The sequence below is a fragment of the Paroedura picta genome, chromosome 2 (assembly GCF_049243985.1).
Source record: "Paroedura picta isolate Pp20150507F chromosome 2, Ppicta_v3.0, whole genome shotgun sequence".
NCBI lineage: Eukaryota > Metazoa > Chordata > Lepidosauria > Squamata > Gekkonidae > Paroedura > Paroedura picta.
The window spans coordinates 92615179-92640317 of NC_135370.1; the positions used below are offsets into that span (position 1 = coordinate 92615179).

Genomic DNA, 25139 nt, shown 5'->3' on the forward strand with positions numbered 1-25139 from the left:
AAGTCCCTCAACCTATCTTCATAGGGCTTGGTCCCTTGGCCCCAGATCATATTCGTCGCTCTCCTCTGTACCCTTTCAATTTTATCTACGTCCTTCTTGAAGTGAGGCCTCCAGAACTGCACACAGTACTCCAGGTGTGGTCTGACCAGTGCCGTATACAATGGGACTATGACATCTTGTGATTTTGATGTGATGCCCCTGTTGATACAGCCCAAAATGGCATTCGCCTTTTTTACCACTGCATCACACTGCCTGCTCATGTTTAGTTTATAAACGACCCACACCAGCCTGCCCTTTCCCAAAAGTAAGACTAAATGGCACAAGGTCTGCGCATTCTCAGGCCTTGGGTACTCTATTCTCTGTCAGAAGTAAAGCTAAGCCATTCTGCTGCACTATCAAGCAGAGCTGGCATCTACTCTGTCTGCTCTTTTCCTGAGGCAGACCTGAGCTCTCGCTGCTCTCTCCCTGAAGTAGGACTGAACTGAACTCCTTCTAGGGGTGCCTTCTATCCATCACAGCACATAGTCCATATGTTGTGATGCTTTATTTCACCGTGTTTTTAAATAAGAGATCCTTTTCCAACTACTTCTAATAAGTTACTTTTTTGCCTTTTTATTTATTAGCAAGCATTAATATCCAACCAAAAAATGTATGTATAACTACCCAATAAAAATTTTTTGGCTCATAAATATGTAAGAATACTTCAGTATTCATTGTGGAAGAGAAAATAAAAAATTATTTATACTAAAGATATGATTCAATAATCTTACATTTCTTCTCAGTAACATTCTCCAGTATATATCTGTGTTATATTTTGGACCTTTTGCAGTGTGGTTAGCCTGACTAATAAATACAGTTCCTTAACTTTCTCTAACCGTTAACTTTCTAAGGACATGTATTCCGTTTCCAATTTCAAAGATTAACTGAGTTATGAGTAATTGTGTTAGGAGTTTTACAAGCTTCTTCCTTGCAGCGTAACCTTGGAGAAAACAAATAAGAAATCCATGGTACTTTGATAGTGAAGCTATCAGAAATTCTCTTTGCTATGATTCTCCCCAAATTGTGTCTTTAGGGCAGTACTACTTCATACATAAAAAGGGATTCTACAAGCAATTGCTAGAATTTCTATTGTTGATCCATGCAATTCTAAGCCGCAAAAAAGGCCACCTTCATAGCAGTCTGTTAATGATATGCTCACGGCAAATGCAGATCTGTATAACATATGCTCTTAACCATATTGGTCATTGTACTGATGCTTCAGTGCTCTCATTCCAGTTTGAATTATTTATTTATTTATTTTTATTTATTAAATTTGTGTCCCACCCTGTCTCCAGTGACGCAAGGCAGATCACATCATTTAAAAATTGATTTAACACATGAACAGTCCATATTCACACATTAGGATTGAATCATATATTTTTAGACACATTTGGTCCTTATGTGTGAAAAGGATGTGTCTGAAGCTAATATGAAAATCAAGAAGAAAAATAAATTCAGATTGGAACAAGAGCAATGAAAGGCAAGGAGAATGGCTAAAGACCAATATCCTTCAGACAGCCCTGCAAACTGGGTTCACATCACAATGAATGTTTGGAAGCTGAGTCATATGACTGTTGCTTGTTATTAAAGTTTCTTTAGTCCTATTACTGTGCTGCCTTGTGAAACTGTGATCACAAATGCTAGAGTAGAACTTCTCTTCCTGATTACAATTTTTCTTGAAAGGCTTTTTCCCCTCTTTGTAAAGGATTATCTGGTTCAACTTCCAGACTGCATCAGTCAGCAACTTCATCTTATGCAACGTTTCGAAGAGATGGTTCCAAGGTATATTTGCAAACTTGTTTCCAATCTTCTTAAACAACCATGATGTGTAGTGATGTATTTTGCTTTAGTCTGCACTGGAGTTTAACGTATCCTGGTAGTTAACCCCATTTGTACCATAATTATACTCGTCACCTTAGCCTCAAACTGGATGTTATGTTTACTTCTGTTATCATCTTTAAAACCTCTTTTTTCCCCTTTTCAAAATGCAGGCATTGGCATAGTGTTTTCAAGAGAACAGTACAGGAGGTGATGCTAACCATTTCTTCACCTCCTGTTTTCCCACTGGAATAACAAAGTTTGAATTGCTTCCCAGAGGCGGGGGAGTGAAAAGCTTCCCAGTTTTTCCACCAATGCCAGATGACTAAGGGTTTAAGAAATGCTTTGCCCAAAATTTCCCCCATCAAAATATCCCCAGTGGTTCAATTTGAACAAGACGAAAATACTTTCAAAATGATCACAGAAAAAATTAATACTAGGTTTGAACTTAAATCCGGCTTTTAAATATAATTATTTTTGTTAGGGCAACTACACTTACCAGTATTATTAGTTCTGGCACTCCAGAAACCTGCTTTTTCCTTCTTGAAAATGAAATGCTTGTTAATCTTGCAGAGCATGTTTGTTGTAGAGTAGGAGGTCACAGGCCATTCCTGCAGATTATATTCCCCCTCTAAGGGAAACTAATTCCAGTGCTGATATTCTTTCTGTAGTGTAGAAGAGTACACAGCAAAACTTGCACTGAGGAAAGAGAATGAAAGATGACCAGGAGCTTTGATGGAATAGTAACTTTGGGTTATAGTTTGCAGTTCTCATGTTCATCTGTCACTCATATCTTTACTCCCACCATTTCTCCAGAGAGCTCCATATGGCATGCATTGGCAATGCATTCCTCCAGCTTTAAAGTTTTATAATATGTGCTTTACTTGTTACTTTTAACAGGAGAGACCAAAGAGTGCCTTGGAACGGTTGTATTCTGGAGACCACCAAAGAGGCAAAATGAGTGCTGAGGAACAACTAGAAAGAATGAAGCGACACCAAAAGGCATTAGTTCGTGAACGCAAGAGAACTCTTAGTCAAGGAGAAAGACAATCTGTCTCATCACGACCGTTCATCCGGCCTGTTTCTGCAGATCTAGGCTCAGTATGTTAGATATGCCTTAAAAGGACTAGACTAGAAATATGACCTGTAGCTTCCCTCGTAAGCACTTTTATTTGAGAGTGCATGATACTTGTATGATATAATATTTATAGTATAGTTCTGCAGTGTGAATAACAGAAAATAGCTTTTTACTAAAAATAGCTACAGCTTAATGTAGCAGGTGCAGAAATAAGTTGGCAGAAAATGGAGCAAAAAGAACATAATTTCTTGGAATGCATTCAGAGATGGATATTGGGTTGGTCTTGGCTTATTTCCAATTTATTCAAATGATGCCATGAAAATAGTAAGTTTGTACGTTTTCTTGATTGCACCGTGAAAGAATGAACCTCTTAGAATGTAGAGTAATGCATTTTTTTAAAACAAAAATCTATATTGCAAGTTTAATGGTTCTATCAAATAAGGATTTTTTTAAAAATAGAACTTAACAAATTTTATATAACTATTAAGTTAATAGATGTTTGTACAGCTGCTAGTAATCCTTTACTATAAATTATGTTTAAAGTGCATAGAATATTCTAGCAATTTCACATTGTTAGTGAGAAATAAGTTATTTCAGTTGCTAAATATTGTTTTAATTTAAACACAGCTCTGTGGTGACTGGTTTTGAGCAACTCCCCAAAACAAATCAACCTCCAAGTCCTCCATTGGTACTTATAAGTATATTTCCTTAAAATGAGTAGGACATTCTGTCAAGTGATAGCTGTGATCCAAAGTCGTGATACACACATACATAGGGTTGCCAGCTGTGAGCTGGGAAATGCCTGGAGACTTTGGGGGTGGAGCCAGGAGGGAGCAAAATTTGGGGCGTGGAGTATAATTCTATGGAGTCCACCCTCCAAAACAGTCATTTTCTCCAGAGGAACTGATATCTCTCACCTGGAGATGAGCTGTAAAACTGGGGGATCCCCTGGTTCCACCTGGGGTCTGGCATCCCTATTCATAGCCAGCAGAGAAAGAACTTCACTTGTCAGTTCTGCCACAACAGTTTTTGTTGCCAAAGAGACAAACTGTTTTTTTTTAATGAAGTACATTTGAACCTTTTTAGCAGCGTTCACTGTCTATGGCAGAAGATTTGAGTAAATCTCAGCTGCTCATGATGTTTTGTGTTATGTGCTGCATTTCTTCTTTTGACCACAGCCCATTTGTCTAGGTTCAGGTACTTAAGCTGCTGTCCTAAGAATGGTTGCATTGAAATAATCTCAGCTGATTTCTACAGGATTTACTTCTGTTAATTGACTTTAATCCAGTATACAGTTAAGGGTACTTAAGGCAGTATAGAACTTGATCATTGTGTATTTTCATAAATTATAGTCAAAATGTTTCCTTACCTATAAACTGTCCCTTATGACAACACAGAAAGTATAAGGCCACTTTAAAATTGAAGAAGCATGTCAGTTTTAAATTTCAATTATAGGCATCGGAAATGCAAAGAGCAATTTAAGTATCACTTCTGAAAATAACTATATATGTGTGCTGTGTTTGTTGGGGGTACTGAGAAAAATTCCAGAGTGAGGAATCCTTGTTAACCCATTGCAGCCAAAGAGAGAGCGAGAGGAACCCGAAGCATAAACTATTGAGGGTCAAAGCCCACTTCTTTGAATGCATGAAATGAAGTTGCGGTGGCAGGACAGCATATCCGTTACCCATATCCGTTACCCATTTATCATTGGCGTAAACATGGCCACAGCTTTATTAAAACTTCTAAATTTCAAGCCATGAGCGTTGGCACACCCAGGGTGTGGTGGCGGATCAACAGGCCCCTTCCCTGCTGTTGCTAGCAGGCCGCAGCCCCGAGGGAAGGGGAGAAACCAATAGCGGGCCTGCCCACAGGGACTGGGTGACGAATCGCCCAGCTCCCCTAACCATCAGGCCCTCTAACCCCTGGGAAGGCAAGACAGTGTAGACCCCATGGGCGTTCACCTCGATTGAAGCGTACTCAGATGCCCCACCATGGTGTAGGCCAGCTCCTGTTCATGATGCTGCCCGGTTCCCATGGCAGTTTCTTAGGGAGACTCCCCCAAGAGGGCCTCCACCTGGCTCACAGGCGCCGGTTGTGCCCTTGGATCCACCCCCAATAAACCGCCAGCTGTGACATGTAAGAAGATGACAACATAAACACAGACACCATCGGAAGGTGAAGAAGTAAAGGGAGGGAGACCAGAGCAGCCTGGGATAGCGGCAGCAAGAGGGCACATGGCTTGTGTAGCCCTCTTTTATTCTGCTGCTCCCAGCAGTGCCCATTTTGTCACGCGGCTTGCGTCATCCCGTGGACCCGGAGCACACATGCCCAGCAGGCTCTTTTGTGCTCTGGGCCCTCTGCTCTTGCAATGGCCGCTGCACGATGAAGGCATCGGCAGCTTTTAGCAGTTATATATGTACCCTGAGAACAGAGAATGCTTTTGTTTATTTGTTGCAAGTTGAACACAAAAGTTAAGCTATGAAAGAGAGAGCAGTATACATGACGCGGTATTGTACTGCCCACACAGGTAACACTTCATGCATTCAATAAGGGGGACTGTGGCCAATAAAGATTTATGCCACAATATGTTAATTTTCAAGGTATCCTGTTTATAATTTTGTCATAATTCTGAAGGATTTGCTCAAGCACTGCAACATTAATTTTATATATATTTTTAATCCTTTTGGCATACTAGAATTATAATGTTCATCACCTGCTTAATTCATTGCACAAGGTCTCTTGCTTTTAGAATTTTTACTCATCATACATAATGGCTTCTTTGTTTTTAAATTTTCTAATTATTTAAAACAATAATTAACTAGACTACTCAGTTTCTGCCAGGCTTAATTGCATTTTAGTAGCTTTGTGTTAAACTTTCTACTGGGTGAAGTTTTGCTTTTTTGCACTTTTAACCTTTTTGTTTCATGTTTTAAACAACAGTTTGGTAGCACTAATTTGCAATTCTTTTACTTTTCATTACTAAATACATTTGGACTCTTAAGGGACTCTGGCATACTCAGATTAATCTTTTGCCAAGATATCCAATAGTGCTTTATGAAAATGTGAATATCAGTCATAGTCATGTTTTTAAGTAGCAGAATTTAAAACTGATTTGTAAAGGTTATATCGCTCTTGCATACATATTTCTAAAATGAACATTTCATACTTTTAAATAATTTAAACTAATGATTTTACATTTTTGTGTGCCTTGTTGGTGTGTTATCTTGCTGTAAAAGATAAAAAATGGCACAGTACAGCCCTGAATAAAATGTTTCCTGAAGGTTTCATCTTCATGCGTTTAAAGGGCTCCAGTGCACATAAAGTTCAGTAATGTTTGATAGCACAATTGACAGCACTATAATAATTTAGCAGCCAAAATGGTAGACAGTGAAATATGAAATCAGTGTGCACAGTTTTAACATTCTCTACATTGTATGTGTCAATCTACTTTTAATACAATGCACTGATGTTTTTTAAAAAGATCACTTTTAAAATGTAGCATGACATTAAATCATTGAGCAGCATACCTGAATTTGTCATTTAATTTTAATGTAAAGGACGACGTATCAAAGCCAATAAACATGCTTTCTAATATTGAGTTCATGTTTTTCTTACACTAGCAAATTAATTTAAAATATATTGTGTAACTGTGATACATGTTCTGGCAATCAGGCCTGGTTTGAATATTGAGTAGATGTCTGATTATGGTGCATTTAACTACTGACTTTAAAATAAACATTTTCACATTTGAACAAATACAAATATTTTATACATTTTGAGTGAAAATCAAGAGCTTGTGCATGAATAGAATTTTTTAACATACTATATTGCGCCAAAAGGTTGAAAGTCTTCTGTGTTACAATTGCAAATATGATGTAATCATATACATTTGTTTCTAAGGTTAATAGTCTGAGGGCAGATTTTCATGCCATTAATAGACTGGGGGAAAGCAAACCAGCTAGTCATTTCTGTTTCAGTGGCACAAATAAGAGCAACGTTTCAGGGCTTCAGTACACTGATGGTCATTTTGTGACCTTATAAAGCACTCGTGGCATTGGATGAGAATATAAATGTTCTAATTTTTTTTATGAAGGATATAATCCAGAAAACAGTGGTAATATATGCTCTTCTGGAATGTGGTCTATGATTGCTTACAGATTGAAATTGTATCTTTAGCAGTAAAAGGAATACGTGTATTACGTTCAAATTTACATTCCAAATCAACTGGTGTTCCATCTGAGTGTCTCTTACTAATGTAAGAGACATTACTATGTAAAGATGCATCTTGTTCTATGAAGAGTAAGAATAATTATCTTAGCTTTGGGATGGTTTTACAAGTTGCAATATACATTAAATGTTTGGCCATTTCAGATTTTTCAGGTGGTCTTATGGTAAATATTTGGATTCCATTTGAATTAATTCTATCCTTTTGAACTAAGAGCCAGCAGAGTATAGTGCTAGGATCTGGGAGATCTAGGTTTGGATCCCAACTTGCCGGGTGGCCTTGGGCCCATCACACTCTCTCAGCCAAACCTACCTCAAAGGATTGTTGTAAGACTAGAATAGAGGAGGGTGGGAAATGCTGAAAACCATTTCTGGTCCCCAGTGGAGAGAAAGGTGGGGTATAAATGAAGTATATAAGAATATCAGTAATCACTAAGTGCATACCAATAGTTCTTTAACATGAATGTCTAAGAATACATATATTGTGCTTGTAAAAAATTAGGGACATTGCACTAATGTGGACATGTCAATTTTAATGGTTAGCTTTCTGGACCATGCATTGTTGGACCCCATCTACAAAATAAACACCTTATTAAAATATGTTTCTGGAAAACACAGGTCACTGGACCTCAGCTTGTGCAATAAATTTAACAGAATAACAATGGAATCTTTTCCCTATATGGTGAGCCTAAATGGGATACCCATCCTCTTAAGCCAGCAGTTAGCTCTACTGCCCTTTAAAGCATTTTTTTAAACAGGCAGGGCAAAAATTAGAATTAGAATACCTAAACAATTTAACTTGGAAATATGGGAGGAAGGCTTCCACAGGTCTTACTACTATATTAGAACTGTTATGTAGAATGAGGCAGAGCAAGGCACTTTTTTGTCAGGACTCTTTGCATTCAGTGAAAGGAAACAAGGTTAGATGTTTTTTCCCTCTTTGAGCAGTCTCTTATTGTTTTCAAAGAACACACTGGTTAACCTTTTAATATTTAATGTACTAGATTTCTTGATTGCCCTAACTGATTTCCAAGATTAAACAAGAGTAGAATAATGTCAAACTATGAAGCCTGAATCATGTAAGGGTGACTTCTAACAATACCATACCCAGAGATGCAGACCCACATGTACTGTAAATGGTAACATACCACCAAAATCCACATCTAAATATGCTCTTTATAGGTTTCAGAGTCCCTGGATTTGTACTATCCCAAATAGATGCTTATGCAGTTGACAGTCTTGGAAAGTTCTTTCTGTTTCCCAAAATATTCGTAGCAGATGGGCTGGTTCTTACAGAGGGGAACTCTGCAGCACTTCAAGTTTTTCCTCTCCTCCCCAACATTTTTGCTTGTTGGCTTATAGTCAGTTTCCTTGGGTATTTAAATCTCAATACTCATATGTAGGAATAGCAGAGTTGTTCCTATATATAAGGCATTTTGAAATGTATATTGCCTACCTTAGAAACCACAAAAAGTATCCTGCTCCAGTATAATGTATATCATATTCCTGAACTGCCCAATAAAGAGAGCTACTCAGTCACAGAGCAATGAAAGTCTGTATATATAGAATTTCTCTTTTAGATGCTTGGTGGACAGCAATCCATCCCTCCTACTTTTCTGGGGGTAGAGATGAAAGATTTCTTCATGTAATGATATCTATGGACAGTGTAGTTGAATTTAGTTGCCCTTGCAAAGTTAAAGTTTTCATGGAAAATTTAGAGTATCATTTTATTAGGATTGCTAAATTTGAAATTTATGTCTGGTTCTGGACATGAAAGATGAGTCCCTCAGTCTTTTTAGAGTCTTTTTGCTGAGATTAGATTGCCCTTTGCTGGCTGGGGAGGATGAGTATCCCATCAAAGACACCCATCGAGTAAATGTCCAAATAGAAATATTATGGTAAGTTCTAGTTTTTCATTTCATCAAGCCAGTGTTTATTTTTATTTATTTTTCAATTTGTATACCACCGCTCCTCCAATGGTCTCACGGCGGTTCACAGAAATAAACCATTAACATACAATAAAACCCTATAAAAAAACCCAATTACAACGAAGGCAGAAAGCGGTTGGATACTCTTCTAATTAACCCAATCTTATCCCATCTTGTTCAGCCGGAGGCCAAGTCTTCTTCCACTGGGAGTGAGTGCAGGTCTGATGGACCTGGGGGGGGGGGGGAGTTATAGTAATAACAGTGCATGTTTGTACAAATGTTATTGGGGAAAGTGGACAAGCTTTAATTGTTTCCTATTTGTCATTAGTGGAAGCGAGAGCAAGAATTTGACTTACAGCTACTGGAAAGGGCAGTACGTCCAGAGGAAAAAGAGGAAAATAACTGGTTAAAAGTTGATCCTGTGTTAGTGACAGAAGAAGATATAGAACCTCAACAATACAACTTAGATATTAGCAAAGAGGTAAGATATTATCATTATAATGTCTAAATTATAATTTCTAAATTATATCCATTGACGTCTTTTTTCTGTTGTTTTTCATTACATCAGTAGCATCAACATTTACTGGGAAGGTATTTTTGCAAGGAAAATGCATAGAAGTCTCTTCCTTTGGATATGAGTATGATGGGCTCTTCTCTGTCTTCTACATGTTTTCTCATGTGGCTTGCAGTTTAGCACAAACTATAAGTTCCTTGAGTTTGCACTTTCCAGCCAAAACTGGAAATCATGTCTTGAAGAGGAAATGTGAACCATAGATTACTGCTTTGTGATTTGTACTAAACTGAAAATAAAGCTACATGGAAAAGAGGAGCACAGGGACTTAAACCATGAATTCAGTCTTCAGTTATCTAAACTGAATCATTGTATTATCAAAAAAAAATGAAAAGAATTCTACATTTCTGGGAGAAAGTCAAGGTACTTTGAAATGCTGTGGAGCCACCTTGTGGTAAAAGGAAGTATATCTGACATTTCAATAGGAACAGAATTTTCCTTGAAAGTTTTATAACCATTAAATTCCTTAAGTGAACTAAGAAATTCTGACACTTTTATTTGAACAATATGGACACCACCTTCGGGTCTGAGGCTTAAAGGGATGTCCTTCATTCCTCATGAATCCTCAGTAACCTTGCACGTCATTAAGATGTAATTGCATCAGATACCTTTCCTTAACTGCACAAAGAAAGAAATTACTTAAACACAGAGAACATCATAACAGAATTGTTTATGCAGCCCTTAAGAAGCTAGTAGGTTTTGAGGGAAAAGTAGAGTAAAAGAATATCTTTGTTAACACATATGCAGGGGAATGAATATTTGCTTGAGCACTTCGCATTCTAAATGAGTTTTCATTCTAGCTGTATACTAATAGTAAAGTCAGCAAAATCTGAAAATACTTAAATCTAGTGATTTAAGTCTGGCTGTGAATGTGCAAGATATTTTTACGAACCTGAAAAATGTCCTAGGTTTGCAGAAAAATGTGAAATAAAAAAAAAAATTGGGTGGCTTAAACCCCCTAAAATGATCAAAAGAGCAGCTATAGCTTTAAGAAGTAGCTTTTAGTGGTTGTTGCTAGGAAACCACAGTATTCATGGCTTGGTTCTGTCAGTGAAAGTCAAGGGGAGGGGTATTTTCGAGGCCTAGTTTGGCCTTTGAGGGAGACTCATTGGGGCTAGGCCTGGCTAGAGTTGACAGCTCAGAGTTAGCAAATTCCTTGAGATTTTTTTTGGTAGTCTAGGAGTACAGGGTTTGGGGAAGGGAGAGGCTTCAACCAGATATTTTGTCATAGGATATACCCTCCAAAGCAGCCATTTTCTCCAGGGGGATAGATCTGTAGTGTCTGGAATTCAGTTCATATTCTAGGAGATCTCTACCTGGCAGCAGTCTCTGAGTGACATAATACCACTTGACTTACATGACTCATCTAGGCCTGGCTTCTTCCTACTGTTCAGCAGCAATTATCCTGTGAAATCCAGTGTGGATTAGTGGTTAGAACTTCATAATAGGCTCTAGGAGATCCAAGTTTTAATTGCCATCTTGCTGTGGAAACTCACTGGGCAGTTATGAACCAGTCATATACCTTAAACCTAAGCTACCCCACAGGTTTGTTGTGCAGATAAAAAGGAGATGAGAATAACATGAGCTATTTTGGTCCCTGCTGGTGAAAGGTGGGGCATAAATATAAAATAAATAATAAATGTAGCTGAAGATGGAGGGCAGATAAAAGGCTGGTTGGTGAATGGCTGAGGAGAGGAGGAGGCAGGGAATGGGCTCCCCATCATGAAAGGGAGCCTGTCCCAATGGCCAGCATCACACAACTGAGCCACAATTTTCTAGGTACAAGTGCTCTCCAGATGACAGAGATCAGTTCCCTGGAGAAAATGGCTGCTGTGGAGGGTGGGCTCTATGTTAAGGTTGCTTCCCTCCCTCCCCAAACCTCACCCTGCCAAGTCTCCTTCAAATCACCAGGAATCTTCTAACCTTGAGCTGGCAACCCTAAGGAGGAACTGATCTCTGTAGCTGGAAAGTCCATGGTGATTCCAGGAGATCTCCAGACTGGCTATAAGTCTCTCAGGAAAGGAGAAGAGGAAATATTGGTGGAGGGGAAAATGATATGCCTCCCACAGGTAATTACTTATGTGTTCACATGGTGACAACTATTGTACAGTAAGTGCCACATCTAAAGTATTGGTGGTGGCAGAAAGTGACATCAAGTCACAGCTGACTAATGGCCACCCTGTAGCTTTTTCAAAGCATGGCCCTGGTATTCTTTGCTGGTCTACCATCCAAATGCTAGCCAAGGCCGACCCTCAGCTTCTGAGATCTGATGAGATGGGGCTAGCCTGGGCTTTCTAGGACAGGGCAGATAAAATATTACATCCTGAAAACTCTGTGTTTCCAACACATTTTGAGAATATGTTGGAAAAACATTTAGAATTAGGAATACAAATATAATATGCTACAAATCTCACTGGACTAGTAAAATACAATAACAGAAGTATTAAAGTGGCTGTTTTGTCCATTTTTCTACAGATTCTGTGTAACAGGTTTATTCTGGTAGAGAAAAGCAGCATATAAGAACCAGCTCTTCTTCTTTTTCTTCAGTTGATTTTCTGTATCTACTGAGCATGACCAATTTATAACAATTTTCTCTCCCCTTCAGTTATCAAAACCTGAAAAGGTTGCAATTCCAGAGCGTTATGTTGAACTGGAGCCCGAAGAACCTCTCACTCCAGAAGAATTAGCAGCAAGGCACCGGAAGGCAGAGAAAATAAAGAATATTCTAACTAAATCAAGGTCAGATTTCTAAATTGTATGAATCTTGTTTTTATATCATTTAAAACTGAAAGATTATACTCCCAAGCCATAACACAAAAGTATAATTTTATATACCATGTACCATACTTACAGGGGCAAAGCCAATTGCATGTTTTATATAGAATGTTTGTACTTTGATTTGTACAAGCAATTGTGCAACAGCCTGTGGAATCACTCGCACTAGCAGAATCGACTAACTGCTATAACTCTGTGTGGATTTCCAGAGTAAGCATAAGCATTTATGGAACAATTGTAGCATTTTTTTCCATTCTGCTCATTGTTCTTTCGATTTAACTCACAATTAGAAGAAGAAGAAGAAGAAGAGTTGGTTCTTATATGCCGCTTTTCCCTACCCGAAGGAGGCTCAAAGCGGCTTACAGTCGCCTTCCCATTCCTCTCCCCACAACAGACACCCTGTGGGGTGGGTGAGGCTGAGAGAGCACTGATATCACTGCCCGGTCAGAACAGTTTTATCAGTGCCGTGGCGAGCCCAAGGTCACCCAGCTGGTTGCATGTGGGGGAGCGCAGAATCGAACCTGGCATGCCAGATTACAAGTCCGCACTCCTAACCACTACACCAAATTAGTGCCAGTAACACACGCATGGGAATTAAGTCGTACTGCTTGGCATCAATGGTTTCAGATCTTAGTAGGTACCTGATGTTTCTAAACCTCGTTTACACTTTGCTTTGCGCTGAAGTTTCGTATCAGTCATAATAAGTTAAACCACTTAATAAACATCAGAACAGTTCCTATATCTGTACCACAGTTGTTGATAATCAGATGATACTGTTTCAAGCAAAAATTCAAATAAGTAGCCGTGTTGGTCTGAAGTAGCACAATAAAATCAGGTGCTACTGGACTCTGATTTTATTGTGTTTCAAGCAAAAGAACAGATTATTTCTCCTTCCTCCCCTACCTCGCTCCTAATGCTGCCAAATATTGTTACCAACTTTGAAAAATGGAGAATTGAAACATAATCGGGAGACTAAACACTACCTCCTGTTGAATCCCTAGTTTTCAGGAATATCATAACCACTATGAGACATTGAAGACATTTCTACTTTGGACTATGGATTTGGAGTGTAAATGTATGTTGTATACATGGGATGCCCTTAAGATTAATCCCACCCTCTCGTTTTCCTTCTAGTATGCACAACCTACAGCTTCCAGTTTCTCAGGACAAACACAACTCAGCTAATTTAGATTCACAGTTGCAAGAACAAGAACGCATCATTACCATATCATACGCACTGGCTTCTGAAGCCTCTCAGCGGAGCAAGGAGGTGGCAGGTATTGCTCAGTTATTTATAAAGCAATGTCTGTGACAATGTGGTCTCTTATTCCTCCTGCAACAACTTCTGAGGTTCTGTGATATTTCTGCTCAGCAGTATGGACCAATAAAAAACCCAAGCCCTTGGCTGTGCCCTGATAGGCATCCCAAAACTAGAGCTATTTGGAAGTATTTCCATGCAGATTGGAGCCACTGTTTGTCTTGTACTGTTTGTCTCTGCCATATTAATCAGTCACAGTCCGGGAGATAGATTGTCTCTGCAGTCTAGAAGACTCAGAGGCAATGTGTGAGGTAAGGAGCAAGGAAAGGAAGCAGGCCAGTGGATATTTAAACAGGATTTTTTTTCCAGAAAACTTGTTGCATTTCTGCTAAAGTATGGTGATCGTTCCAATCAGATCTTAAGCCATAATATACTGGTTAAGATCTAGGGATGAAAATGGTAAAAATCAAGACAGCCCAATCCGAAAAAGTTCGAAACATGCTACAAAAGCTTGGATAGAAATTTAAAGATGAAGAATTAATTATTCAGCATTATATTAACACTGCTTCTAAGTGCCATGTTCTTCTGGCAGTTTCTTTATATACTGAAAGCAGTTATCAGTTTAGTGTATAAGGCCATGTTTGTCTGCTCCAATACAGCTATGAATAAGATTAGACTGTCATGTTGTCAGTGAGAGTCCATGTGTTCCCTGTTTTCCATATGCTATGCTTTACCATTATGTCTTTTAGTACATCCTTTCATCTCTGTTTCTGTTCACATACCTAGCACATCACATAAAAATAAAATGCTGAAACTTAGCTGTTAATTCTACCCCAAGAGTTAGAACTAGCAATTGGTTTTAGTGGAAACTTTTATTGAAATTTTAAGTATATGTATCTCCTTAGAGTTCAGATTGGTAAAGGAGAAAAATAATTTTCACAACATGTATTAAAACTTCTAGTATGATACAGAAACAGTAGATGGTTATTACTCAGTATTATTTCCCAGCTATCTTAATACTTCAGTGCCTCACTAATACTTGCAGTGCTATTTTCAGTTGATCTGTTAGGGACAGCAATGCTTCCAAAGTGTGTAGCAGCCTGTCTATTGTCTTCTATTTGCTAATTTTTATTTCTGTCAGGACAGATAGAAATTTTAAGTCTTCATACAATTATCAAATAATCATACCTAGTTGTGTTTTATTGGTAATGGTCAACAGGGACAGACTGCTTATCCCGTTCTTCATACATGGGTGTTTACTAAGGCCCAAGGACCAGCTTGCTTAGGTATCAAAGGTTGTTCCCAAACAGAAGCCAGGAAGTTAATCAAGCTCTGCTTTTTATGTTCCTGTAGGAGAAGAAAATTTCATAGTTGTCTAAGAAAAGACCATTATAGTATTAGAAAAAAAATTATCATCCTAGTAGTATTTTGGTGTATATGACTTCATTTCAAATGAAAAAAAGTGAAGCAAGGAGCCTGAGACTCCTTTGTCAAATGGAGATAGTCCTATATTTGTCCATTGCTGCTCACTAGGAAGCAGCAGTTCATACTTACATTCATTCTGAGAATTCCAATTCACGCTTAAAAAGAAAAGAGCTGAAGGGCAATGCAAAAGCTCCAGTGGATTTTTTTTTGCCCTTTTTCATTGCATGTAAAAGATATAAGCACTAGGGATGGGCATGAACCTAAAATTTTTGGTTTGGTTTGGGGTGGCCCTCAAACCAAGCCAGAATTTTCCAAAACCAAACTGGCCCGTTCGGTGGGAGGGGGGGAATAGTCTGGGGAGGATGAAATTAACTCCCCATTTTGTTTTCCCTCAATTCATAGTGGGAGGCAGAGTGAAACTGACATATTTAATGGCTTGCAGCCATTTAAACCTAACAGCTGATGGAGGGACCCGCCAAGCTGTTAAGTTTAAATGGCTGGCAGCCATTTCACTGGTCAGTTTTGCTTTCCCTGGCTTCCAAGCAGGGAAAAGTGAAATTGACTGGTGAAATGGCTGTGAGCCATTTCAGCCTAATAGTGGGACAGGTACATCCTGTCCTCACTCCAATGTTATTTAACATCTTCATGCGCCCTCTTACTCAGCTGGTATGCAGGTTTGGACTTGGGTGTCACCAATACACAGACGACACCCAATTCTTCCTCCTGATGGACAACCACCTGGATTCATCCCCAAAATCCTTAGCCAGATGTCTGGAAGCAGTGACAAGATGGCTCAAGCAGAGTCGTCTGAAGCTCAATCCTTCAAAGATGGAGGTCCTGTGGCTAGGCAGGAAGGGTCCTAGTAAGGAAGCACAATTCCCAACCTGGGTGGGGTGCACCTGTCAATAGTTCACTCCACCAGGAACCAAGTCATGATTCTGGACGCCTCCCTCTTTATGGAGGCACAGGTCACAAGAATAGTGCAGCTGGGGTTTTTCCATTTGTGCCAAACCAAACTATTAGTGCCCTACCAGACGTGGAACACCTGGCCACAGTGATCCATACAATGATAACCTCTAGATTGGATTTCTACAACTTGCTCTAAGCAGGCCCACCCTTACCTATGCTCCAGAAACTACAACTGGTCCAGAATTCAGCAGCCAGGGTTCTCTCAGGATCACCTTGGAGGGCCCACATCCAACCCGTGTTCCAATATCTGTTCTGGTTACCAACTGGATTCCGGATCAAGCTTAAGGTCCTGGTAATTACCTTCAAGGCTATACACAGTCTGGGCCCAGTGTACCTGAGGGACCATCTGTCTGCCTACGCCCCTCAAAGAACATTGTGCTCAGCCAATTCCAACCGTCTAGTGATTCCTGGCCCCATGGAAGCATATCTGACAACAACTCTGAGGCCCTCCAGAATCCCTCCGGTTTGAGCAACATGTAGGGTTATTTTCGAATTGATAAGCAAATACTAAATGTTCTGTTATGAACGTTACTGTTTCCTGATTGATTTAGTTTGATGCAGTTACCATATTATGTATTATTGGTTTCATGATCTCTGTGAACTGCCCTGAGCCACAAGAGAGGACGGTAAAGAAATGAAATAAATCTAGCTGCTGTTAGGCTATGATCAATTTCACTGGTCCACTTCACTTTCCCCTGCTTGGAAGCTGGAGAGGGGAGCAAAAGGGAGTGGTTAAACGGCTCATAGCCATTTGAACCTAACAGCTGAAGGGTGGACCCATCCTGCTCAGCTGCTAGGCTTAAATGGCCCAAACAGCTGAACTGAATCAGACAAAGGTCCAGTAAATGTTTGGGCAAGGTCCCTTTCCTGAACATTGGTTTGGAGGCTATGAACTGGGCCAAGTTTGTGCCGAATTTTCACATGAACTGGTTCATGCCCATTCATAAGTACACACATCAAATCACAGATCCTGTCTTTGTCAGGTGCAGAATTTTTATACATTTGAATGAATAGAATACTAAAATGTCTTCACTCACCTAAGGCTATATCTACTATGTTGTCAAACACATGTGTCTGTTTCTATGTGTGTGTGTACGTGCGTATATGTACAATCATAGTGCCTAATTCCTGTGTATGATCCCTTCTAGCTCCGCAATTGACCTACCAATCTAATGCACCCTCACCTTCTGTACCTCAACCACTCCCCTTAAGCAATGGATTTCACTACACATTTGTCTAAACATCTTAAAAGTAAGAACTAACTGCTCTTGGCTTGCCTATATTGCCATTAACTGTATGCTTTGACATTTTTGGATGCTACATTAAATGTAATCCTAATTAGTGCTTGCAACATTAAGTGGTCTTGCCTAATGCAATAACAAAATCTTCTTATGAAGTGCATATGAGCCTATGGGAGTAGATACTAACTGCTGTGAGATCAAGAATTTTTTTACTGCTACCTCACAAAGATATAAAATAACATTTAATATAAAATGTTTTTTAGCAGCAGCCTAAGGAATAATGTACCTAAAAACATGGAGATGAAATATTATGTTTGCAAAGTAGCACAAAATATCTCTTCCCATGTAGACTAAGACAATGAGAGCTCTTGGAAAACAGATTAATGATGGACATTGTAATATTTGGGGGGAATATACTGTTTGATAGTATTACAATTTGGTTAAGAGCAGCTGAAAAAATTGCTGTTGTGAAATATCTTATTTTATTTGCATATCCCGGTAATTTAAAAGTTCTTCTTGAGATAAATCTTTGCCATGACTTGAACACCAGTCAAAAATGTAAATATTGTATGTTATATACCTATAATATTAAGAACATACTTCATACAGATTGATTCAGGTGGGTAGCCATGGTGGTCTTATACCTAGAAATAAATGTCGTTGGTCTTAATGGTACCCCCAGACTCAAACTTTATGCTTGATATAAGAAGGGCTTTGCAAATGCCTCTTCTTTAACGTCACCTGAGATGAGAAGGCACAAACAACCCTGCAGTTTATTTTCCCTAAGGAATTTTTCACGCATGTTATCAATGAAAAACTGAAGATTTTGATAAGCATAAACAAGGACCAAAACCCCCTTCGTGTGATAGGTTCTCTCTTTTAGGATGAGTGGAATGCTTTTAAATACACAATCATGTTCATTCAAAATGTGCAGTGCTAATGTTTCTACATAAAGACAGTATACAACATTTTTTACTCTTTCCCACCAAAATGTCCACCCCCACCCCGATTTCAAAATGTCTGGAAATTCTACATCTCCAATGCCGCATAAAAGCCCTTTTTGTCTAGAATCTAATTGTAAATGTACAATTTGCATGTTGACAAAACAGATAAATATGGGAAACATAAGTGGATATAAATGTTATTAGACATTTCCAATGAACCTTTGTTTAGGTGCTTTGATTTTTTAGCTCCTTTTTTGTTTAGGAAATTAAATTTGAGGAAATTAGTTGAAGAAAATACTAAGAAAGAACCAACAATTACTCTTCAGTTAAACTTGTGATAGCCAACTTCCCAGTTCAAGGATGCTAGCTGTCTGTCCAAGAATTCATTGAAAATCTTTAGTCCCCCACATTGGTACTGCGCACATGCAGGCCAGCCATGAAAGACTTTTCTCTCCAGCTCCTGTAGGGGGCACTCCGGCTCATCCCATCCATGCATGCGCCCCATTTCCTGCCTGGCGCATCGTGTGTTCCAAGGGTAGAGTGCCCCCTTTCCTTAGTGCCTTTTTTGCTGCTGTGAAGGAGTGTCTCCAACTGGTCCTGTTTTCATCACTTACCGTGACTGATTCAGGTAGTGAAGAGCTCCAGCTGAGGTTTTCTTCTCTATTACGGCCTCAGAAGCCATTTTTAAGAAATGTCTGAAGTGTGGGGTTAAAATGCCCCACACTGATGAACACAAGTGTTGCCTCCTTTTCTTGGAGGAAACACACATGGGGCGCTTATAATAAACAGCCTAAACAGCCTAGATGCCTCTTACTGCTCCAGTGGTGAGTTTGGTTTCAACCGTAGCTGCGAAAGAGGAGACTTTGGGCAAGCCTTCAGCTAAATGGGCTAAGAAGTTGAAACATAAAGATAAGAGCAGATGCTCTGAAGGGCCAACAAACAGAGCATAAAAGCCCTTGATACTGTATCCCAGTGCTGATAGTCAGGTTTTCTGCCATCGCATGTGGAAGTTTTGTTAATTCACCATGGCAAATAGCCATTGATGGATCTATTCTCCTTGAAATCTGTTTAACCTGCTTTTGATCCAATTGAAAGAAGGAACTTTATGGTAGATGTGGACACTCCACTAATGGTGAAAATGGGAAGAACAGCAGAGTTATACTCCTCTCTCCAATGGATGGTTTTAAAGAACTTTTGTCCCAGCTGAGCTGCAGTATTGCTTTATACCATAGATAGCTGGGGCTGCCCAGCACAATCCCACCGTCTTGGTACTTCTGCGCAGAGGAAAACGGAGGGGAGGCAAAGGCACCAAATGGCACAGCAAATGTCATTCCCACCTGCTGTCAAAAAAGGGAATTACTACTGCCATATGGAAGATGAGCTGGTTTCTTATACCCCACTTTTCACTACCCAGAGGAGTCCCAAAGCAGCTTTCTCTTCCTCTCCCCACAACATACATTCTGTGAGGCAGGTGGGGAGAGGAAGGGTAGGTGATTGTAAAGAGCTTTGAGACTCCTGCCGGATGTAAAAAGCAGGTTACAAAAACCCAACTCTTTTTCTATTTATTTAAGAATGTTATCTCACTCCCCCCCCGCCCCAGAAGTGAACCTTACAAATATACATTTTAAATCAAAAATGGTAAGAGTACATGTGCCCATTTGGTGTCCATTTTTTCCCCAGACACACTTCAAAGTACCGGGTCATATCTTTAAAGCCCTAAATGGCTTAGAGATGAGGAACGTAGAGACAACCTCCTCTCCTTTTGTGCAGCCACCAGTTAAGATCTGTCTCACAATTCTTGCTATCTCTACCCTTGGCCTTCAGTGATAAAGCAGGTGGCAACTAGAAATAGGGTTTTTTTAGTAGTGGCCCCTCAACTGTGGAATTGTTTCCCATGAACCTCACCTGGCACCTGCATTACTTTCTTTTAGGAGCCAGCCTTTAATTATGGACATGATACTTTAAAATATTTTTATAGCGTGCTTTTTGTCTGATTAAAAAAAATCATTTTAAGCTGTTCAGTGACTTATCTTTTATTATTCTCTGGCTGGATTTCTTTAATGTTGTTAATTAAAACTTTTAATGTTACCATTTACTGTTACTGTAAGCCATGTTGAGCAGGTTCCCCAGGAAATGTAAAAATTCCTTATATAAAAATGTAGCAATAATTAAATAAACTACATCCTGGTCTTGGGTCCCTAGGTTATTGTGTTCCTGTCCTCATTGATCAGCTGGAGAGGAAGGGCATGGGAAGCAACCATTGGACGGATGGCATGACATCACTTGAGGGGAAGCCTGCAATTGCCATTGTGCCTCTCTAGGAATCAAGTGGAACAATTCCTAATTGGTGATTGGCAATTCCTAGAGAGGCACAGCATAATGTCTGGGATTTCTACAGAAGTGATGTTACACCATCATCAGCCTAACAGCCTTTTTTTTTCTTCTCCCACCATCATTTGAAATAGCTGCAGAAAATGGGAGATGGAAGCAGGGGATCTTCTGGGGTGGATGGGTTGGTGTGATAGCACTTTCTTGGACTGATACGGAATCAGCTGGGAGCTGTAGGGCCAAGACCTCTTTTGCTCTTGCCATTTAGCTTGTGCCTGTAGCTACACCAAGGCCTAAATACTTGCATATCTTCAAGGTTTCTTTTGTTTGTGCATTTATAGGTTTACTTAATAAAATTTGTTGTATTATTTAAGATTTCTTGCAACTGGAAGTGAAACAGCTCAACCCACGTGTTATGCAGTTGGCAGGAATGTTTCCAGTATTCCTGTTCTGTCAGGAGCAAACTTTTGCAGGCAGGATATATTCCTAAGCTTTGATGTGGCTGAGTTGTAAGATTTCTCCAGCTGCCCCATAGCATCATGTTGCATTTGTGCACCCCCTAGGCTTCCCTTGACTATTCTGCAATGTTTTCGCAAAAACCAGAGCAAAGCTGCATGGTTGCCATGTGGGCAGGAAAGATTCAAATGGGTAGCCGTGTTGGTCTGAAGTAACACTATAAAATTAGAGTCCAGTAGCACCTTTAAGACCAACAAAGAAGAGTGCTAGCACTCTAAAGCTCACGCCTTGAATAAATCTTTGTTGGCCCTAAAGGTGCTACTGGACACTTGATTTTAATGTGGGGAGGAAGTTCATATGGTCTCACCTATTTCCCATGCCGTCCTCACAGCAGCCATTCCCAGACTTCCCAAGTTCTCATTTTGAAGCTATAGTGGCCAAACTATGGTTTTCCAGGTGTCCATGGACTACAATCACCACGAGGCCAAGACATCTGAACATCTGTAGAACCACAGTTGGCCATCTCTGCTCCCTTTTGTGGTAGAGATATGTATTTTCCCACAGTAGAAGGAGATGAAAAGTTATGTTTTAAATGGAAACTGATAATTCAGATAACTTAGAATCATAGAATAACAGTTGGAAGGGACCTCATGGGTCATCTAGTCTGGTGGTCCCCAACCACCGGGCCATGGCCCGGTGCCGGGCCGCAAAGGCCCTGGCACCGGGCCGCAGCTCCCTGCCTCCGCAGGGCCACACCAGGCCGCACATGTGCGTTTGTGCCATGCACGGCCACAAACACGCATGTGCGGCATGCGTCGCCGGGCAATTGCCCTCCCTGCCGCCGCCGGTCCGCAGCCTGAAAAAGGTTGCGGACCACTGATCTAGTCCAACCCCCTGCACTATGCAGGACACTCACAACCCTATTGCTCATCCACTGTAACCTGCCACCCCCTTAAGCCTTCCCGGAATCAGCCTCTCTTTTTCAGTATGTTCTACATATTGTTAGAACAATATGAAATTGCTGACATTTAAAGTCATTGGGAAAACTCCAGTGGTGCAGGCTGGTGGATGGTTACCACTTCTGCAGTGCTGGCACTAAACATGGGGTCTCTTGACCTGGACCCCAGCCACAGTGGCAATGACTGTTGGCTCATCGCTGAAGTATGACTGCCCTGAATTTCTTTTCCCAACAAAGTAGGGAGGAAATAGTAATTTTTATTTTATATTGTAAGGGCTAGCCTTATTCAGGGGACTTTTTCAAAGCTGCCACGATCACATACTTTCAAATAAGTGGTTAATTTGCATGCCCATTCTAAGGCTTTCACAACTCTCCTGCCATCTTGAATATCTCCATTGTCAGAACAGATTTAACAATATGTTAACCATTTTTGGTTTCTTTTCATGCTAGCAAAAGCAGTGACTGATCGCTGATATCGGATATCAACCAGCAATGACCTGAAGGAGGACAAGAAGGAAGATGGAGGACAGACTTACCTTCATTAGCTTCCATTCAACTTTAATCTTCCCCTGAGCACACTTTACAAATAACTGCAACAAGGGATTTTCTAGACATACACAAAACAACAATTGAGTTTATCTTTGTTCTGGACTTTTACATAAAAAGCACTTTTAATATACTGTGGAAACTACTAGCATTGGCCACAACGCACCATATAGGAAGTTCATTTGTATCCTATTTCCAGAGATCTTCAGGATATGTGGGATTGCAGCCAGTGTATTTTTAGAAACAGAATATATATTAATTCTTTTTAAAAAAAAAACAAGGGCTACATTCATTTTTTAAAGTATCCTTAAGTTCAAACACATATTGTAAAGGCAGTTTCTTTGCTTTTGTTTTTAAAAGGTGGTTTTGAAGCACAGCATAGTATTTCAATTAGATTAACAAGTCTTTTTCTAGTTTTCCAGAGTTGATAAAACCTTTATGACCACTGATAAACAATCAAATGTATTATTCGTAAAGTATTTAAAATGTTGATGATTTTGGAATCTCATGTAAACAACAAAAAGCAGAAATAAAATTTGTAAAGGGTGTATTGCTGTTAATTTGGTAAGCTGTTATAACTGGCCAGTGGAATAACACAATGCAGTTCTTTTTTAGATATGCATTTTTTAAAAACAAAGATTCAGAACACTGAGGAGGAATTCAGTTCCACTACAGGAATGGTGCCCTGCCCACAGCACTCTCACGTGGATTAACAGAGTTCTGGTCTCTCTTTTTCTCCCCTCTTCAAGGCATGGGCATATCATTGCTGAGAACAGCAGGCCATTAGAGGCTCTGACCTTCAGTACTTGCATTGTTCAAAGAAGTTAGTGGGAGACACAGACTTCTCATTCCTTGCAATGGGCTACTGTTCTACTTGTGTATCTTTATGCATACCCAAGAGATGGAAGAAGGAAATAGGTTTAACCTGGCTAGTGGTTGCTGTACCTAAACTGGATCATCACATTCAAACTGCACAATAAAACCTTTAATAGAATCTGGCTTTTTAAAAATAAATCTATACTCTTTTTCCTTATGTTTTCAGTAACAAAAAGTAAAAACTTAACATTTATGTATTTTTGTGTTAATTCATCTTGTCCCCACAGTCTGCTGAAACAATGTTTTTGTTTGTTTGTTTTTTGGTCTTTGGCAAAAGGCTGACCATTAAAATAAGGAAAAAAGTTAAATGAATGGCTGATGCTTTTTACTTGAAAAACAGTCTTTTTGTGCTTGAATTGAGTAGGCTGCAGATCTCCTAATACACTGTTTGCATTGGGTTAAGTTCAACAAAAAGTAAATTCTGAATTCTTTGTATTGTGAACTTTTACTTACTTTTCTGTAGCATTTGGCTGCAATGTCCTTTTTATACCAAATGTATATAATTTATAAAATACAATATAAAATAATTTGATATAGCGGTAGAATTTATAATGCGGTAGCCTCAAAATTACATTGCACTCTCCACAAGACAACCATGATGAATGGCCTCATGATGTCCCCAGCTTCCACTATGAAAAATCCCCTATGAAAGATCAAGCAGATCCAGGGATCCTTCAGCAGGAGACGCTGACAGTCATGGATCTTCCCTGGTTTCATTTTCACACAACAGTCCTTTTTGAATCTGGGAAAATTGAGTCCCGGGCTCATGGGATCCACCTGGACTAAAAATAGTAATACAGGACAAGTGAAGGAGTTAAGGGGACAAAATCACTCTTCCACTCATGGAGCTCTCCTCACTGCAAGCCACCAACCCATATGGCTATTAATCCACTTGGACTGCACAACCCCAGGATTGGAAAGGGAGAAGTGAATAATACCTTGTTACTTGCAGTGGAACCAACCTAATAAACTAATTAAGGTATGCAAGTTTTGAATGTTCACTAAGTAGAGGTTGCTCGCCTGATAAAAATGTAACATAGATTGGCTGTTAGTTAGCTTTGAGATGCCAAAATTCCCAATTGCAGAATCATCCCAATCTCTTTGTTAGAAGTGTTGGTGCATATAGTAAAAAAACTGAAACCTTTGCTTTGTTATGGATGAGAATTAGGAAGCCCTGGGGTTTCATATGCCAGTTACTGATGAGTTCTTGCAGTATAAGAGAAATATGCTATAAGAATTAAACATGTAAAATACTAGCTCAAGATCTTAGTGTCATGGTGGCTCCTCAAAATAAGAAGCAGAGAATAGCAAGATATCAGTGAAAATACAAAGAATTGGACAACTTGCATTTGTGTATCCAAGCTTTCTAATTTGTTTTTGTCCTGTATAAGCCACTATTGGCTTTTGTAGTGCTATTGGCTTCTGAGGAGTGCTGTCACTCTTTATTTAAAATATATCTGACTAGGAGCATCGAGCCCTTCATTACATATAAACAAGCTCTCTGGCTGGTGGCCCATACATTTTATTAGACACTTAGTTGGTGAAAGTGAAGGAATAATCAGTGGAAGGCACTGTCCAATATGGATAGCTGCCACATTCTCCTCTCAGCAGTCTCTTCCAATCCCAGGGAAGTGGATTCCTGATACTGCAGAACTAATAACCATGGTCTATTGACCCTGCACATCAACTGCCAGCAATGAGGAGG

At 39.6% G+C, this 25139-nt stretch overlaps 1 protein-coding gene and 1 long non-coding RNA gene across 13 annotated transcripts in view; one reads left to right on the top strand and one right to left on the bottom strand.

Moving 5' to 3' along the window:
* Positions 1-22621, bottom strand: part of LOC143829974 (uncharacterized) — a 28433-nt gene extending 5812 nt beyond the window's left edge. The window contains exons 1-2 of the long non-coding RNA XR_013228307.1: positions 22549-22621; positions 2357-2556 (exon numbers count right to left, since the gene is read on the bottom strand). This is a non-coding gene — a long non-coding RNA (uncharacterized LOC143829974). The remainder of the gene's footprint in view (positions 1-2356; positions 2557-22548) is intronic.
* Positions 1-23742, top strand: part of PLEKHA7 (pleckstrin homology domain containing A7) — a 182503-nt gene extending 158761 nt beyond the window's left edge. For 9 of the 12 annotated variants that reach the window (XM_077321642.1, XM_077321633.1, XM_077321635.1 and 6 more), the window contains 7 exons: positions 1745-1821; positions 2758-2958; positions 9416-9568; positions 12264-12397; positions 13568-13710; positions 17234-17336; positions 22463-23742. In XM_077321642.1, the coding sequence (XP_077177757.1) occupies positions 1745-1821; positions 2758-2958; positions 9416-9568; positions 12264-12397; positions 13568-13710; positions 17234-17325 (800 nt within the window). In that variant the 3' untranslated portion in view covers positions 17326-17336; positions 22463-23742. Of the gene's footprint in view, positions 1-1744; positions 1822-2757; positions 3016-9415; positions 9569-11569; positions 11728-12263; positions 12398-13567; positions 13711-17233; positions 17337-22462 lie in introns of those variants that run through there. The other 3 variants (XM_077321634.1, XR_013228306.1, XM_077321643.1) reach the window with 3 other exon arrangements.
* The last annotated feature ends 1397 nt before the right edge of the window (positions 23743-25139 follow it).